General features: G+C 43.0%; 1 protein-coding gene across 2 annotated transcripts in view; it reads right to left on the bottom strand.

Moving 5' to 3' along the window:
• Window positions 1-357: 357 nt before the first annotated feature.
• The window catches only part of TSHZ2 (teashirt zinc finger homeobox 2), a 458,377-nt gene continuing 440,791 nt past the window's right edge, over window positions 358-17,943 (bottom strand). For both annotated transcript variants that reach the window (XM_086702509.1, XM_086702513.1), the window contains exon 3: window positions 358-2,917. Coding sequence is in view for 1 of the 2 variants with exons in the window: in XM_086702513.1 (XP_086558639.1) it covers window positions 2,916-2,917 (2 nt within the window). In the remaining variant the exon portion in view is untranslated. The remainder of the gene's footprint in view (window positions 2,918-17,943) is intronic.

Below are 17,943 nucleotides of genomic sequence, written 5' to 3'. Positions count from 1 at the left end.
CCATTATATCAGCACTGCGTTTATTCAGAGAGAGGAAGAGAGTGGTCTGAAAACAGATACAAACATTCTTCTGAGCTCATGTTAGTGTTTCCCTCCAGAAAGAAGTTTCTAGAAGCCTCACAGGGCTTGCCAAATGAAAGACAGGCCTGGTCTCTAGAAATATCCTGAGAGCTGTGTTTATCTCACAGCGAGAGCCCAGATCTTGTTTCCTAAGGAGAACGTTGGCAGCTGTCCCTCAGCAGTGACATTTACAGTTACCAAGTGACAATTCATGAATCTTACCAAATTTATCAATATTTTTGTCTCTCACCTCCCCACCACCGCCCCCCCCCGAGAAATTGCGCTAACGAAACCATATAAATTAGATGTCGAAGCAGATGATTTATTTTTTCTTTCTTAGAAGGGAAACAATTTCCACGGAGTTGAGAGTTGTATTGTCCCCCCCCCCCACCTCGTTGGAACAAGAGCTCAAGAATCTGCTTCTGAAGGGGTAGCAGCGGGATCTGGATTACGTAACTTGATCCAATAACCCTGGGTTGGAGCAGGCGATTTTTAACAGCTTCAGGAGCCCCAGTGCTAATGCACTGATTTTCCTTTAATAGAATTTTGTTGTCGAAGGACAGTGCTCAGTAGAGCCCACCCTTCGATCTTAACCCATGCGAAGACTGTTCCTTTCCAGTTGAGCTCCATTCATTTCTGGTTGAGTAGGTCGAGCAAAGACAGACCTCGCTGTTCTCAATTCACTTTATGATCCTCCCATCATAAAAAATAATATCAGCACCTTGCTTTTCATGTCAGAACTACATTTGAGCCGCTATTCCCTATGCCCATGAGTAAATCCCATAAAAGCCGCCCCGTTTGCTATTTTTTCTTGTGGGTGATTGATTGATGAGTACTGACACTCCAATGAAGCTATTTCGATCTCAATCCGATGATGTGAGGGGTGTATTTTCTGTCCATGCCTCATTACTTCAGAATGACATTCCTGGAACTTCATTTACTTTTTCCCTCCTTCCCCGAAGCGCCATATTTTTTCCCATCTAGGTTATGCATGCCATAAAATAAGCAATTTGCTATTATATGTGGCATAAGGGCAACACTTTCCCTAGGAGGTAAATAAGAAGCTTTTTTTTTTTTTTTTAAATCCCAATGTTGAATTTAGGGATCATGTCAAAATTTCCAAAGCAATTTCAACAGGCGGCTTCCAGGAGAAATGGTGAAGAAGACATTTGGTTTCGTTTTGTTGGTGTTGAGCTTTTTTTTGTGGGTGATAACCTTGGTAATTAAAGCAACAACAACAAGAAGGAAATTGGTTTTTGTTTGTTTGTTTCAGAATCATCTAGTTCCTAGTGTTGTACCTAGAATAGCGTAAATATTTCGCCTATAGCCGAGTAGCAGTTTATAACACAATCCAGACTTCATTTGTCCTTTGAGAATAAGGAGATTCATTGTTTAAATGCAGTGATAGATTTTTCTATTTATAGATTGCTTTCAGTTGTATAGAAAATGCTCAACTAGAGTAAACACATCTACCCCTGAATTTCCAAACTGTGCACTAGGTATGCAAGACTTTTAATATTAAAACATGCTCTTAGCTTTTCCAAGTTGACTTAGGACCTGATTTTAATCTGTGTAATACAGTATTCCCGTTAATAATAATGTATAATTAAGACATCCGTTAAAAATCCATAACGTTAATTTAATGGAGAAAATCTAATACAGCTCTATTGGAATTTTTACGTTAAATTAACTTTAACGGGCTTTTAATGGATGTCTTAATTAGATCTCATTATTAACGGGAATATTCCGCAAATTAAAATTGGGCCCTCAAAGTTTTAATGAAAAAAGTTGCAGGAACACATTTAAAATGGACACCTTATTTCATGCTTTCTGTTGCCGTTCGGGCTCAGCTGTGTTTCCAAGTCCATAAACAACAGGTTCTGCGGAAAGAGATCACCAGGAAGGACGAGCTGCTGCACTTTCCACCCTGCAGCCATCTCACCTTCTTGCTTTCGTCCAGATCCTGCATTTCACCAACTTCCCCAGCGCTGCCAGCTTGCAGGTCTCGTGCGCGCACTTAAAACCGTGTGTTTGTAACCGACGAAGACACGATGAGAAAAGGATGCCCGCCTCTGCTTGGGAAAGAGTCTTTGGCAGCAACACGGTTAAGCCCAACTGTTGGAACAACTTTCACAGAAGATGAACATTGTTCGGAGGTTTTCTTGGCTCCAAGTCTGGTCTAACTTAATAATTCTTCCACTTGGCGGTGATTCATGGCTCCCCGGTGCAGGGGCAGGACTGGGCAATCCAGGTGCAACCGTAATTGTTGCTCTGAACAGAAACATTTCCTTTAGACAAACGTTCCCAGAGGGGTTATAAATAGGAAATGGACATTACGGTGAAAAGTAAGCGTCCAAGGGTCTGCATCTCGTGCAGCTCGCTTGGACGTTGAACTATGAAGACTGCTACCCTCCGCCCCCCCCCCCCCCCCCGCCCTTTCCTGCCAAGTGTTTCAGACCGACGAAATAAGCACATCAGTGTTCTCAGTCATTATTTTTCTTCAGTGGCACTTGGTTTTCTCATGACAGTGGAAAGGGGACCGTGGAGAGGAGACTGCCTCATTGCAGTTTATCAATGAAAATCTAATATCGTCCATAAGCAGAGAAGTGGAAATCAATACTTCATTACCAAATTGTTAGTAAGAATGAAGAGGGATGGCTGGGGTGAGATATATATATATATATATATACATATATATATATATATATATATATATTTTTTTTTTTTTTTTTTTTTTTTTTTTTTTGGCGGTCTTCTCAGAGCAGGGTGTCAGGAGGAGTTCAATGTCAAAAGCAGGTGGCAGACGGATTCAGTGTGAGGCGATCCAGGCTGGAAAGTTGAAACTAAGGCATTTGTCCTGTAATGGGAGTCAGAACAACAGAAAAAGATACATTATTTTCTGAGGAATAGCTCAGTGGTGGCAGTTTAGGGGGAAACACCTCTAACGTATAAGGTATGGAAGAGATGTTTATACATTCATGTTCATAACAGCACTATTCACAACAGCCAGAAGGAAGGAGCGACCCAAATATCCACTGACGGACGAATGATAAACAAAATGTGGTCCATGTACGTACAATGGGACATTATTCGGTCTTAAAAGGGAAGGAAATTCTGATGCGTTCTGACAACATGGATGAACCTCGAGGACATTGTGTTAAGAGAAAAGAAGGCAGTCGTAAGACACTGTATGACTTCCCTTCCAGGAGGTACCTAGAATAGTCCAACTTAAAGAAACACAAAACAGGACTGGTCGTGGCCAGGGGCTGGGGGCTGGGCAATCACTGTCTAATGTGTAGAGTTTCAACCTTGCAAGATGAAACCGGTTCTGGAGGTGAACAGGAGTGCACAACAATGTGAATGTACGTAATGCCACTGAACTGCGTGCCTGAAAATGGTTAGGATGGTGAATTTTATGTTTAGCGTGTCTTTCCAAAATTGAAACCTATAGTGTATGACTTTCCCGCTATAAAGCATTCTGAAAAAGAAAAAAAAAAAATTCACCTATGGCCCCACCATCCAGACAAGGCTCCTGTTCACATTTGGCTGTATTTCCTTATAGTTTTCTTTCTCCATGCATTTTTGTTAAGTGTTCACAGTCGTAAGTACCCACTATGTAATGTTCTTCTCTGATTTCCATCAGCCTCCACAACTTGGAGGCCTTGTTGTAAATAGCTACACGAGTTCTGCCACCTATATTATCGGAATTTACTAAAACATTCTCATGAGGTTGGACGTTGCATTTGCTTCCAGTTGGTATTCAATAGTAGGTAACGCTGTGATAAACATCTTTGTGTTTAAAGCCTTGCAGTCTGCTGGGATATATTCATAGGTTTAAATTGCCAAAGGTGAAGTTCCCGAGTCAAGAGATAGGAACATTGTTGTGGTTGGGGAAGTGTGACTTAAAAGTGTGCTTTGCTACAGGAGATTAACTGGGAGAATTTTTTTTTTTCAGATATGCGCTATTTGGATTACTGTAAGAATGCATATAATTTCCATTAGCCCAATGTGGATGGCACTCCTCGTCCACATCTTATTATTTACTGGTTTTGCCCATTTCAGTGAGGAAAAACACCTTGGACTTAGATACAAGTATTTTTTTGGAAAAGGAAAACCTCCAAGTTTCTAGTAGAAGAATAAAGACAAGTTGAAAATTGTTGGCATTTGATGTGTGTAAAGAAATTATCCACAAAATAACCACAACGGGCATTATAAGCGATCCTTGGTATATATACTTATAGTATATATAGTTACTATATACCTACCAAATGCCGGATACTTTATCCATATTACCACTAACACTTGAAATCATCCCATTTTAAAAACCAGAGAGAAAGGTCTCAAGGAGGCTCGTGACTTGTCCAAAGTCACGCAGCTAATAAAAAGCAGAGGATGGCTTTAACTTTGGGTCTTTCATTTGGAAGCTTCTATGGTCAGTTCACCGCCCCCCCCCCCCCCCCGCGTGCCCCCATCTAGATTACAAATGGTCACGGTCAGTGGAGGGAGTCCTTTCCCTTTGACACTTTGTTTGCATCTCAGAGACCAAGTAGTCTTCCTTCTGACGTGGTTGGAACCCCCTGGCAGATCCGGAGACTTAAGGAGGATGGTCACGCGGTCGGAGGAGAGTGATGATGGATCAAAGAAAGAGGAAGAGACAGCCGATCTTAAGGGGTGAAAGTGCCTTCCACTGTGAGGCAGGATGAAGCCTCGGGTGGAGGGTTCACACGCACTCTATTCGAGGCCCCTGTCTCTCCTCCCTGACATGACATAAACGTGACACTGGTTTTAGAGAGCCTTGTTTCACTTGGCACTTCCTCGAACCTGCTCGAGATTTGATCAACACCCCGACTTCTCTGGCTGGGTTTCTCTTAGGGCAGAGTTTGCTCTGGGAAGGGGAGTAAGGAGAAGGAAAAAGTTCTTATATTATATTATAGACCCCCTTCTTGGAAATTCATAATACACATTAGCACATTAAAGGTTCTGAGAAGTCCTGCCACCAAAAACCAACCCAACGAAACACAATGTGTCTTTAGTTAACCCAGTGCCGCCCAGATTTGTGTGATGACTCTTTTCTTCCCCACAAAACCCTCACAGATAGGCTCGAGTGTTATTTTCCTGGAAAATAGCTTCATCATAGCTTGTGTAAAAGCAAAGAAGTCGCTCAGCTCCTAGGATCTCAGTCCTGACCTCATTATTGACTTTCTGTGGTTCTTTGCTCAGGTCCCTTGGCTCTTTGGGGGCCTCAGCATGAAAGGAGCCTGTTGTAGTGATAACTTGACATTCCCTGCGTTCCTTCTATGCTACCCACGCTAAGCCCATGCCTCCCCACACGTCAGCGTCATGATGCTGCAATGTGGGAGGGAATACGTACGTGTCTACACTTAACAGCCTGTGAGATGGAAATTTAGAGAGGTGAAACCGTTCGGCCTATGGTCACCTGGCTGGTAGGTGGGAGAAAAGATACTCAGGTTCAGGGTTGTCTGGGCTCTTAAACCATACGGTCTGGGGTGATGTGGTAATGTCGTAAAGTGTTAAACACTAACATTATTAATAATTCAGAGGCATTTCTCCAAGAGTTTATCTGTACAGTCAGTTACTGAGTTGAATTCTAGATACGAGCGTCTTCTATTTAAACCTGACGCTGATGTTATTTCTACCCGACAGATCTCCTTCCGTTCCACCACGATGGACTGAAGTGATGGATTCTTCTGGAAGGTCAGTGTTCCTGTCCTAAAAGAGAATGGTAAAGAAGAGAACTGAATCTCGGGCCACTTTGGGACGATATATCTTTTCTTACGATTTCTTATCTTAGAAGAAGGAGAAGCACTTTAGTTTTCTGTAGGTCTAAAGATGAGACCCGGCCAGAAAATCAACGCTGGAAAATGCAGGGAATGAGAGCTACTGGTTTTACTTCTCGCTGTTCAGAATGAGGTGTGTAGAATAATTTCACTTGCGTTTCCGCTGGTTGTTGAGGGCACGCTTTGCGGCTGCGGGGTCCCCCCCCAATATGTGAAGCTACTACTATAAAAATAAAACAGAAATAAATAAAATTTTTAATTACATATCTAAAAAGTCATTGGCAGTGTTCATTAAGGAGAGTTTGTGAGGGAGAGCCAGGCGAAGAGATGTAATTATTTTTGTATTAATTACACAGCCACCAACAGATGGGTAGAATTATATCTACTTTAATTTGGCCATGCTACGATTTTTAATCCCTCTGGCAAATCATTTTGGTTGGCCTTCCTTTCCACGCCCTCGCTCAGGCCTGCCTCTCTCTTTCTCTAGTTTGTCCCGTTCTTCTCTGAGCGGCACTGTTGTCCCTGGGGTGACTCTTGTGGTTGCAACAGCGCTGGGCACAGCACCAGTGTTTCATGGTTAGGGCTGGGAATGCTAGACATCTTGCAATGTGTGGGACAGCTTCTGTCAAGGTGATGGACTCCCTCATCCTGCACCATTTTTGAAAATCTCTCTGTAGAGTGAGGTTTCTCAACCTTGCACTGTTGATATTTTGGGCTAGAAAATCCTTTCTTTTCAATATTTATTTATGTACTTGAAATATTTATTTTAGAGAGAGAGACAGAAAGAGAGAGAGCACAAGCGGGGGAGGAGCAGAGAAAGAGGGGGACACAGAATCCAAAGCGGGTTCCAGGCTCTGAGCTGTCAGTGCAGAACCCGATGCTGGGCTCGAACTCAAGAACCATGAGATCATGACCCGAGCTGAAGTCGAACGCTCAACCGACTGAGCCACCCAGGTGCCTCTGGGCTGGATAATTCTTTGTTGTGGAAGACTGTCCCTTGCTTTGTAGGGTTTTTAGCATTATCTCTGACCGTTACCCACCAGATTCCAGGAGCAGTCCCCTCACCTTTGGGCTGTGACAGCCCAAAATATCCCCGGACGTTGCCAAATGTCCCCGAGGAAGAGAGCAACATTATCTAACACAGCGGTTCAGAACCACTGACATAGTGGCAAACATTTTGTAATTCTTTGAGCCTAGAACCGAATTCCATTTCACATATAAACACAAAGTCTTTTGTGCTGAGTTTCAGAGACACTGCGTTGTCCAGAAATAAAGCTGGCTTGCAAACAAAGAGAAACTGGCTTGTTTTCTTTGGAATTTTCACGGGAGTTATTTGCCGTTTAAAAAAATTAAGTCACCTCTGGCGTTGCCACTGGGGTATTTGAGACGCCCATTCCACAGCCCCGAACTGACCTTGCACTTGTTACTGCCATGTTCACAGGGAGTCTGCACTTAGGAGCATGCAATGGACTATCTCATCACCCTTTGAGGACCTCGTCCCTGAGGATGGCCCACAGAACAGCAGCCCTGACTTACCTGGGAGTTTGTTAGAAACGCAGAACACTGGGGGGCCCGGGTGGTTCAGTCGGCTGAGCGACTTGGCTTAGGTCATGATCTCGCAGTTCGTGGGTTCGAGCCCCACGCTGGGCTCTGTGCTGACAGCTCGGAGCCTGGAGCCTGCTTGGAGTCTGTGTCTCCCTCTCTCTCTGCCCCTCCCCCGCTCTCACAAATAAATAAATAAACACTAATAAAAAAAAGAAATGCAGAACACAGGTCCCCAGCCCTGCTGAACTCAGAATCTGCATTTAACAGGATACCGAGTGAACCTATTTCCACTCGAGAAGACCTGATCCGGTCAACTTTAGGGCCCGAACGTTTTCGTTTTGTTTCTCATCATATGGTCACTGCATCAGACGAATCCTTGTCAAAATTATGTGTCTAGGCTGGTCATCTGACCTATGAATTTCCTTTCTGGATAGTAAAGGGGAAATCCTAAAAAGTTTACTGGGAAATGTCCACGCTGGGTGTGCGAAGGGTGAGGCCCCCCCCCCCGCTCTACATGAGCCCTGTGTAGACAGCAGCATCCGGTTTGTAACATGGAGTATCTGTGTTCCAGATGCACACATCCAACTGGCTCCTCGACGCGTCTCCGGGCACATCTCACAAGTTACGTCGGAGGCAACTTTCGCAAAAGCAGGGCGTTCGAGTTCCCCGGCCCCCGCCTGGTCTTCCTCCTGGGTTTCTTTTCATGGGAAATGGAAGTTCAAACCGCTCAGTTGCTCGGGCCAGAAAGTCGGCTGATTCCGGGCACCTCGTCCTACGATTCCTCACCAGGATCTATTTCCATGCCCTTCCCCAACGCCCCAGTTCCAGCCCGTGCGCCTCGTCTCCAGGGGACCGTAGTGCCCTGTCACTGGGCCGCCTTGCCCCTCTCTGGGTCCTGCCGATCATTTTCCGTATGGCAAACAAAGTCAGCTTAGGAAAACCTTAAATAGATCGAAGCAGTCACTCCCTGTTTGCTCCCAGCTGAGAGTCCTTGGGTGATCTCCACTGCACTTAGGAAAAACCCTGTTTTCCTTTTCTTTCTTTTTTTTTTTTTTTTTAAAGTTTATTTATTTATTTATTAGCTTTTTAAAATGTTCATTTCTTTTTGAGAGAGAGAGACAGAGAGCGTGAGCAGGGGAGGGGCAGAGAGAGAGGGAGACACAGAATCCGAAGCAGGTTCCAGGCTCCGAGCTGTCAGCGCAGAGCCCGACGTGGCGCTTGAACTTACAGATTGTGAGATGATGACCCGAGCCAAAGTCGGATGCTTAACCACCTGAGCCACTCAGGTGCCCCTGGACTGTGTTTTAGATCATAATAGTTTCCCAAGCAGATAAGCCAATGTCTGACACATAAGAAGTACTTGATAAATACTTGCTGAGCGAATGAAGTCCTAAAGACCCCATGAAAGAAGAATTTTCAAGTATTTAAGACTAAGATAATACAAAAGAGAACAATAGGTTCACCTGGAATCTTATCTCTACTTCTATGAAAGAGACAACTTAGAGCATGTAAAGAAAAAAGAGAAGAGATTAGAACAATTAGTCCAAGGAAACAAATGGACAGGAGGAGACTTTCCCATCTACGTGGTACTTTTAAGTTCAAACAATAAATTATTTTGCCATTTTGAAACAATTTACATCTTTTCAAATTCTACATAATGTATCTTATATACATTGTATCTATCTATCTATCTATATCTATCTATCTACACTTTTCTGAAATATATTGGATAAATAGTAGTAGCCCCAAAGATAAAAATATTGAGGCCATGGGAGTTTAAATAATTTGCTCCTATAATGATTAGTGATGGAATTAGAATATCTGACTCTGAATTCAGGGCTTCTTAAAACTGTTTGGTTAAAAATGAAAAAAAAAAAAGTGAACTATAAAAGCTGAAAATATATAAAGTCCATTATTAAAAAAAAGGCTGTGATAAGAAAGGAAAGTGGTTATGGAAATGTGTGATTCCCAACCATGTCATCCTGGGAGAAACCTGCAGTTAATATTTTTTCAAATTGATTTCACAACTTGAAAATCCAAATTGGCTCACCTACATTGCTGAATTTCATCATTAGTGCTTCACCTAATTTTTCCTAAGAGAAATCTCTGTGTGCAGAAACCCTTAAACTTTGGTGGACCAATTTCAGTTTTTAGAACCAAGAAAGTAATCGCTTAAATGTATTGAATGCTTTTCATGTGCCAGATACAGCCCCGTGTAAGCAGGTGGGTGATATTTTAAAGTATTATCTGATGTGTTTGTGCCTTTTCTTGATTTCTTTCTTCCAGGTAGTTTTCTCGCCATTGAAAGCAGACACTGAGGTGAATTGCTCTTGAAAAGAGGAGGCCACAGAATAAGCCAGACAGAATGAGGTGGCTGACTTTCCGAGTGATGAGAGGGACCTTATCTTATCTTTCTTCTTTTTTTAATGTGTATTTATTTACTTATTTATTTATTTTGAGAGAGACAGAGAGAGAGTGCGTGGAGGAGGGGCGGGGGGGGGGAGGGGCAGAGAAAGAGGGAGACAGAGAATCCCAAGCAGGCTCCGCGCTGTCAGGATGGAACCTGGCTCAGAGCTCGAACTCACGGGTTGTGAGATCGTGACCTGAGCCACAAGTAAGCGTCAGACGCTTACCCACCTGAGCCACCCAGGCCCTCTGAGACTTTATCTTTCTTATAACAAATCTCAAAGAGGTTGAGTCAATACGAAAATTAAAAGTTCTATAAAAGTAACACGTGGGGAGTGACTATTGATCTTGGGCCCGCCACTTATGCATTATTTCCGTTAATCACGTCAGTAGTCCGGGGAGGGGGTGTCCAATATCATAGGGGAAAAAGTTACTGTTTAGGTGACTGAAGTGACTTGCCCAAGGTGACCTGACAATAAATGGGAATGGATATTACGATATTCAACTGGAATATGTCTTCTCTGGATTTCAGAGCTTTTACTCTTAACCGCCAAACAAATTGTTCCTGACATCGGACCCGAGACCACAGATTCTTTGTCAAGGGGGTGTTTGATTAGACCCTTGACGAATAGGACTCAGAAGTATTATTGATCTTGGCTCTTGGTTGTCCTCTCCTTGGAAGGTCTAAATCCAGATGACACATAGGTCACATTGACACACTGGAAAATCTCAACTTTTGAACTTCCTCTTCTAAAGCACAACTTGTGATAAATCAACCATGTGTCTCAAATGTATGATATATGCTCCATGACACAAACCAGTCAGCCAACTGCCCACAGCTCCTAAAGGCGAGTTTTTCTGTGGGTTTTTTTTTTTTAATGTTTATTTATTTTTGAGAAAGAGAGAGAGAGAGAGAGCATGCACAAGTGAGGGAGGGGCAGACACACACACACACACACACACACACACACACACACAGAATCTGAAACAGGCTCCTGGCTCTCAGCTGTCCGCGTAGAGCCTGATGTGGGGCTCGAACCCATGAACTGTGAGATCATGACCTGAGCTGAAGTCGGACCCTTAACTGACTGAGCCACCCAGGCGCCCATTTTTTTTTGTTTATTTATTTATTTTGAGAGAGAGAGAGAGAGAGAGCGAGCAGGGGAGGGACAGACAGAGAGGGAGAGAGAGATAGAAAATCCCACGCAGCCTCTACATTCTCAGCACGGAGCCCGATGTGGGGATTGAACTCAGGAACCATGAGATCATGACCTGAGCCGAAATCAAGAGTCAGATGCTTAACCGATTGAGCCACCCAGGCACCCCTCTTCCCCCCGCCCCCCTTTGTTTTTATCAGTGCCAGAGCAAACACTTTCTAAGCTGACCTCCACCCTATACCATCGACTTCTGAGTGTCTTACCGAGTGGATGTATTGGAAATAATTTTACAAACAATTTCCCCTTTGGTCTACTTAATGGGCATCCCTCGAAATGGTTTCAAATCTCTTCACCACTGCATTTGGAATGGCTGTGGAATGAAACTGGCAGACACAGGGTGACATCTTGGACCACAACAACAGCAACAACAAAAATGTCAGGCCAGAAGACGCGGGGCCTCCAGAGAGTGGCGCGGACGCCGTCACTAGGTATCATTTGTGTCCTTCCTTACGTGCCAGAAGGTGTCAGTGACAGAAGAAAATCTTCTCCTTAAAGCTCACTCTTCAACTTCAAGACTACCCAAGTAGTTAAGAGACAGGAATGAATGGAACGGCATGGGGGTTTGCCCTGTGAAAATCTCCTGACAACTAATAATGGGATTATGGAATCTTAACTGCTGTACAGTTATCCCTAATTATAACCAAAGGTACGTCAATCTAAATAAAAATGATAAGGCAGAGAAAAGCATCCTCCGCTCCCTTCCCCAACTAGCATTTTAACACGTATCTCTTCTCAGTATGATGCTTTGACAAAGCTCAGATCGGATAATTATCGACGAAAGACATGGAACCCTGTGTTAAGTAAAACATATTTTTGCAGAAAGGAATGGTTTCAGTTTTAAATATTTGGTTTTTTACCGTGGGAACCTCCTACTATCTCTGTTGCAGTCTATCACAGAAGTTATGCATGAGATTTCTGCCGGACAGTCAGCATCAGGAAAGATTTTGCTTATTCTTAAATCCTGGTATATACATTTTCTTTATGGAAAAGATGAATCTTGGGATGGATCATGTTTCCATTTTTGCTTTCACTACTAGGAAGCTCAGTGTCCGTTTGGTAGCCCCACTTTAACAACTATGTAGCCTCTTAGGGCTCCAGTCTATACTCATTAACTTCTTTTTGTATTCACTCTCCATTTTCCTTTGGTGTATTTGTTAATAGCTTGGCTCTGTCATTCATTAGCTGTGTGATGTTGGGGGAAATGACCCATTGTCTCTGAATCTAAATTTCCACATCTGCAAAATGAGGTTAATAACAGTACCTTCCACACATGGTGTCTGGTACACAATAAGAATGTAGATTTAAAAGAGCAATTTTTGGGGGGGCACCTGGGTGACTCAGTTGGTTAAGTGTCCAATTTCGGCTCAGGTCATGAATACATGGTCTGTGAGTTTGGGCCCCGAGTCAGACTCTGTGCTGGCAGCTTGGAGCCTGGAGCCTGCTTCAGATTCTGTATCTCCCTCCATCTCTGACTCCCCCACATGTGCTCTCTCTCTCTCTCTCAAAATAATAATAAACTTTTAAAAAAAGTATAAAAAAGTGATTTTCTGAGACACCTGGGAGGCTCAGTCGGTTGAGTGTCTAACTCTTGATTTTAGCTCAGGTCATGATCCCAGGGTCATGGGATTGATCCCCGAGTAGTTGGGCTCTGCGCTGAGCAGGGAGCCTGCTTAGGATTCTCTCTCTCTCTCACTCCTTCTGCCTCTCACCCCTGCTCGCACTCTCTCTAAAAAAAAAATAAAAAATAAAAAAAATAAAATGAAAAGTGATTTTCTTATCCCAGACTTGAGCCTCTTCTACAAAGCTGTAATCATCAAGACAGTATGGTATTGGCACAAAAACAGACACATAGACCAATGGAATAGAATAGAGACTCCAGAATTGGACCCACAAAAGTATGGCCAACTAATCTTTGACAAAGCAGGAAAGAACATCCAATGGAAAAAAGACAGTCTCTTTAACAAATGGTGCTGGGAGAACTGGACAGCAACATGCAGAAGAATGAAACTAGACCATTTTCTTACACCATTCATAAAAATAAACTCAAAATGGATAAAGGACCTGAATGTGAGACAGGAAACCATCAAAACCCTAGAGGAGAAAGCAGGAAAAAACCTCTCTGACCTCAGCCACAGCAATTTCTTACTTGACACATCTCCAAAGGCAAGGGAATTAAAAGCAAAAATGAACTATTGGGACCTCACGAAGATAAAAAGCTTCTGCACTGCAAAGGAAACAATCAACAAAACCAAAAGGCAACCAACGGAATGGGAAAAGATATTTGCAAATGACATATCGGATAAAGGGTTAGTATCCAAAATCGATAAAGAACTTACCGAACTCCATACCCAAAAAACAAATAATCCAGTGAAGAAATGGGCAGAAAACTTGAATAGACACTTTTCTAAAGAAGACATCCAGATGGCCAACAGGCACATGAAAAGATGCTCAACGTCACTCCTCATAAGGGAAATACAAATCAAAACCACACTGAAATACCACCTCACGCCAGTCAGAGTGGCTAAAACGAACAAATCAGGAGACTCTAGATGCTGGCGAGGATGTGGAGAAACGGGAACCCTCTTGCACTGTTGGTGGAAATGCAAACTGGTACAGCCGCTCTGGAAAACAGTGTAGAGGTTCCTCAAAAAATAAAAAATAGGTCTACCCTATGACCCAGCAATAGCACTGCTAGGAATTGACCCAAGGGATACAGGAGTGCTGATGCATAGGGGCACTTGTACAACAATGTTTATAGCAGCAATAGCCAAATTATGGAAAGAGCCTACATGTCCACCAACTGACGAATGGATAAAGAAATTGTGGTTTATATACACAATGGAATACTACGTGGCAATGAGAAAAAATGAAATATGGCCTTTTGTAGCAACGTGGATGGAACTGGAGACTGTGATGTTAAGTGAAATAAGCCATACAGAGAAAGACAGATACCATATGGTTTCACTCTTATGTGGATCCTGAGAAACTTAACAGAAACCCATGGGGGAGGGGAAGGAAAAAAAAAAAAAGAGGTTAGAGTGGGAGAGAGCCAAAGCATAAGAGACTCTTAAAAACTGAGAACAAACTGAGGGTTGATGGGGGGTGGGAGGGAGGGGAGGGTGGGTGATGGGCATTGAGGAGGGCACCTTTTGGGATGAGCACTGGGTGTTGTATGGAAACCAATTTGACAATAAATTTCATACTAAAAACAAGTGATTTTCTTTTATGACTTTACTTCCTTGCATACAATATAGCACCCCAAAAGGGCTATGGAATAAGACGTAGAATTAATTAAGAAAATCCATACATAAAATTTTGCTTATGTGTTAGATATAAATAATCACTGGGTCTTGGAAAATGAATTTTTCTCTCGTCCTGGAAACTTAAAAAACTAAGTAGAAGACAGGCTTTTTAGTTCATGCTTTAAAGGTTGAAAAGATATCAGTTGTCAATTCAGATGTGGAACTCAGAAAAGTTTTCCCCTTTTATAAAGAGAAAGGAAGAAATAGCATTTCCAAACATTTGATGTGGTTATTAAGAAGAAGAAGGTAGAAAGCGGTCATAATACCTACCATCAGGTGCTCATGATGAGCTCTGCACTTTACTGATGTAGATCGCATTGTCCCTATTTAATGATGAGAAAATAGAGGCTGAGATTGGTTAAGCGATTTAACCCATTTCCGATAGGCAGCAAACAGTAGAGCCAGCACTTGGACTTAGGTCTGTCTGGCTTCAAAGCCTGCTCGGTAGCCAGTATTTATTGCTGTCAAAGGAACTAACTAGAATCTTTTAAGGGCACACTACTCAGTAAGGCTATATAATGAAAAATAAGGACTGAAAAACTGTCCAGCTGTTGTCGTACTCTCAAGAAATAAATTAGAAGGATGGCGAAGATCAGCACAACATGCTGACAATGGAAGGGAAAATGTCCTTGGTGGTTTCTATGTTAATTACAATCTCATGTTTGGCAATTATGGAGCTCACATTTGACAATTCTCATATATGGTTGATTTTGGTGCACGGCCAGGGAAGAGAGAAAGCAAGCAATTTCCCTGTACCCATTTTTATTGAGCCACATTCATATACTCCAAAAGGGCACTTAAATTGTTTGAAAGAGGTCTAGATGCTGGCAAACACCACCATAAACAACCTGGACAGCTTAAAGTCCAAACGGCCAACGACATGATTCACAATGGAACCTATCTTCTCTAAGTGGAGTGCAGAGCCAAACGTTATTTATTACAACTAACTTACAACCCGGCGAGATTCACTGCATGGACACAGCTAGGGGACTTCACCGCTGCCTAAATGTGAGTTGTTGGCGTTTAGGAAGAACAGCGTGCCCTCCAAGTATGACAAATCAACAGGGCAGATTTTTTTTTTTTTTTTTTTTTTTCACCCCTGTGATTATGTGTCTAAGCCCACAGCAACACTGTTGCTAGTGTCGTCTATATTGGAAAAGGGGATTAGTGGGTTGGAACCCATGTTTAGATAATTCAGTAAACTCTCCCACTTTCCAAAAAGAGTGCCCCCCCCCACCCGTTTTTAATTCCACAAACCCCTTTCCTCTTAATATCCAACATCACAAACGTATTGTATTGTATAATGATAATGTGTTAAGTGCTTTACAAGACATACATTATTTCATTCACTCCTAACTAAAACACAATTTAACAAATACGAAATTGTATTATTACGCGGTATGTGTTACACAGTAAAAAGAAGTTATTATTTTCTTAAATTTATTTTGAGTGCCCCTTCTTTTTAATGATCATTTCATTCATTGGGTACCTACTCTTTGCCTGCAGCTTGACTGCTGTCATTTTGTGTGATTCTTATAAAAATCTCCAAATGTAGCTCTCAATGAACCCATTTCAGAGGTCGGGAAACTGAGAGACAGAGCTTTAAGTGATGGGACCAAGATCTTGTGCCTGGGGAGTGATAGAATGGGATGTGAACCCAGGTTTCTCTGTCACCCACATAGCCTGTTGCTTCATAAAATTAACTGGTCCCTTTACCAATTTGATTACTACCGGTAATTACCAATCCTCACAAAAGATTTGGGAAAGATGAATTATTTCCTCATGACAAATGAAGAACTAGAGTTTCAGGAGGTTAATTCCACCGGTCCACCCACACAGCCATTTCCTAGAGAAGCTGGAGTGAAATCAAAATTTGTCTGGATCTCTAATCCAGTCTCATTGGACTCTGTGAATGTTTCCCAAAGGATAGTATGGAACGTTCGAGTCCCTTGAGATGTTCTAAGGAAAAAAGATTTTTTATTCATTCGTTTATGTTTCAAACAAAACCTCTTCGGAAACGTCAAGCCCCTTCTCTCCTCACAGTTTTTGCACCTGCTGTATGCCTTACCTAGAAGGCGTCTCCCAGGACCCCGCCTGGATAATTTCTGCTTCACACTTGATCACTCATCCACTGGCTTCAGTATCATGTCCTCAGAAAGACCTTTCCTTTTCCCAGAATCTAGACCTTTTCTTATCCCAGAAAAAAAAATGCAGAGTTTTTTTTTCTCTCTCTAGCTCCAATTAGCCATCAATAATGTTTGTGTGAGTAGTGATTTAATGCTTTTGTCTTTTCCTCTAGCCTTTCGGAGGGCAGGAATGGTGGCGATTTTGCTCGACAAGTCTCCAAAGTGCCAACCCAGTGCCTGGTTCCTGGGTGTCCATCAGTGAAAAAACAGGAGTTTTTCTTCCTACCTTTCCCATTGCTCTACCTTTGTGGAATCACGAAAATGGAAGTGATTGACCTCAGGGATCCTCTCTGCCCCCGCCATTTTGCAGACGGCCACCTGGAGGCCCAGACTTCACATGCATTGGATGGCGATAGTATGAAGGAACGTCCGCTATTTTTCAACCAAGGGTGTTCTTGACCTGGAGCCCAAGTGTTGAACCAATGACGTCTAATTTCATCCTCAAGATGGATGAGGAAGCTTGAGGTTTTAAGAAGCTTGCCCGCGTTCACAGCTGGTAAGTGGCGCAGAATCATCTGTGCCTGGTGCCTCTGGCACTTCCTCCTCTCGGGCCTTACTCCACCTGGGAGTCACCTGGGAGCTCTGAAATACTCATGCCTAGGTTCAGTCTCAGAGGTTCTGCCTGAATTGGTTGAGGGTATGGAACTGGGCATGGGGATTTTTAAAAGCTCCCCAGGGGATTCTAATGGGCCGTCGAGGTTAAGAACCACTGCTGTCACGTAGGATTGATTGATTTATTGATTACTGCCATTTAATCAATTCCCCTTCCTGCAGAGACTCAGTAGAATACATGACTTGTACAATTCGACTACAACATTCCTTGCTTCCGTCTCTCTTTTTCTGCCCTCCCCCCCACGGCCTCTCTACCCTCCCGACTGCAAAATCTGCATTTTTATGTGGGTTAAATTCCTTCATGACACATACAAATATGAAAAAAACCCAAGACGCACTTAGACTTGTAACCCACTATTGCTTATAAACTTAGCGGCCATTACTGACAAGTCCCCACCAAGATGGTCTAGTTACTTCCCCAAAGAGTAAGCAACTAAATTTCCATACAAACAAAGAATTCATACGAGACCATCAAGACCCTGGGGTCTGTTTGCTCTTCAGTAGTTACAAAGACTGCTGTGACCAGATAATGAGGAGTCACCTGGTGTCAGGTGCCCCGTGAGGCTGGTGGGGGACAGACAGGCCCCCACAACCAAAGCGAGGTGGGTACGATCAGCGGTATTGTTCTACAAAAGGGTCAGCCGGTTCATGAAGTGATGAACCTCCCTCTCCTTACCCCTCCCCTGTCCCCTCCCCCTGCACCATCACCACTAACCTCTCTGCTTCCTAGAGGCCTCCTCAGACCCTGACCTGTGATCCTGTTTGTGCACTGAAAAAACACCGAACTAGGTCCCCTTCCTTGAAAGAATTCAAGGCT

Source organism: Puma concolor, chromosome A3 (genome assembly GCF_028749965.1).
Source record: "Puma concolor isolate L17-30 chromosome A3, mPumCon1.1.hap2, whole genome shotgun sequence".
Classification (NCBI taxonomy): Eukaryota; Metazoa; Chordata; class Mammalia; order Carnivora; family Felidae; genus Puma; species Puma concolor.
Note: the sequence above shows the minus strand (reverse complement) of the source record. Positions and strands in the feature narration are given on the sequence as shown.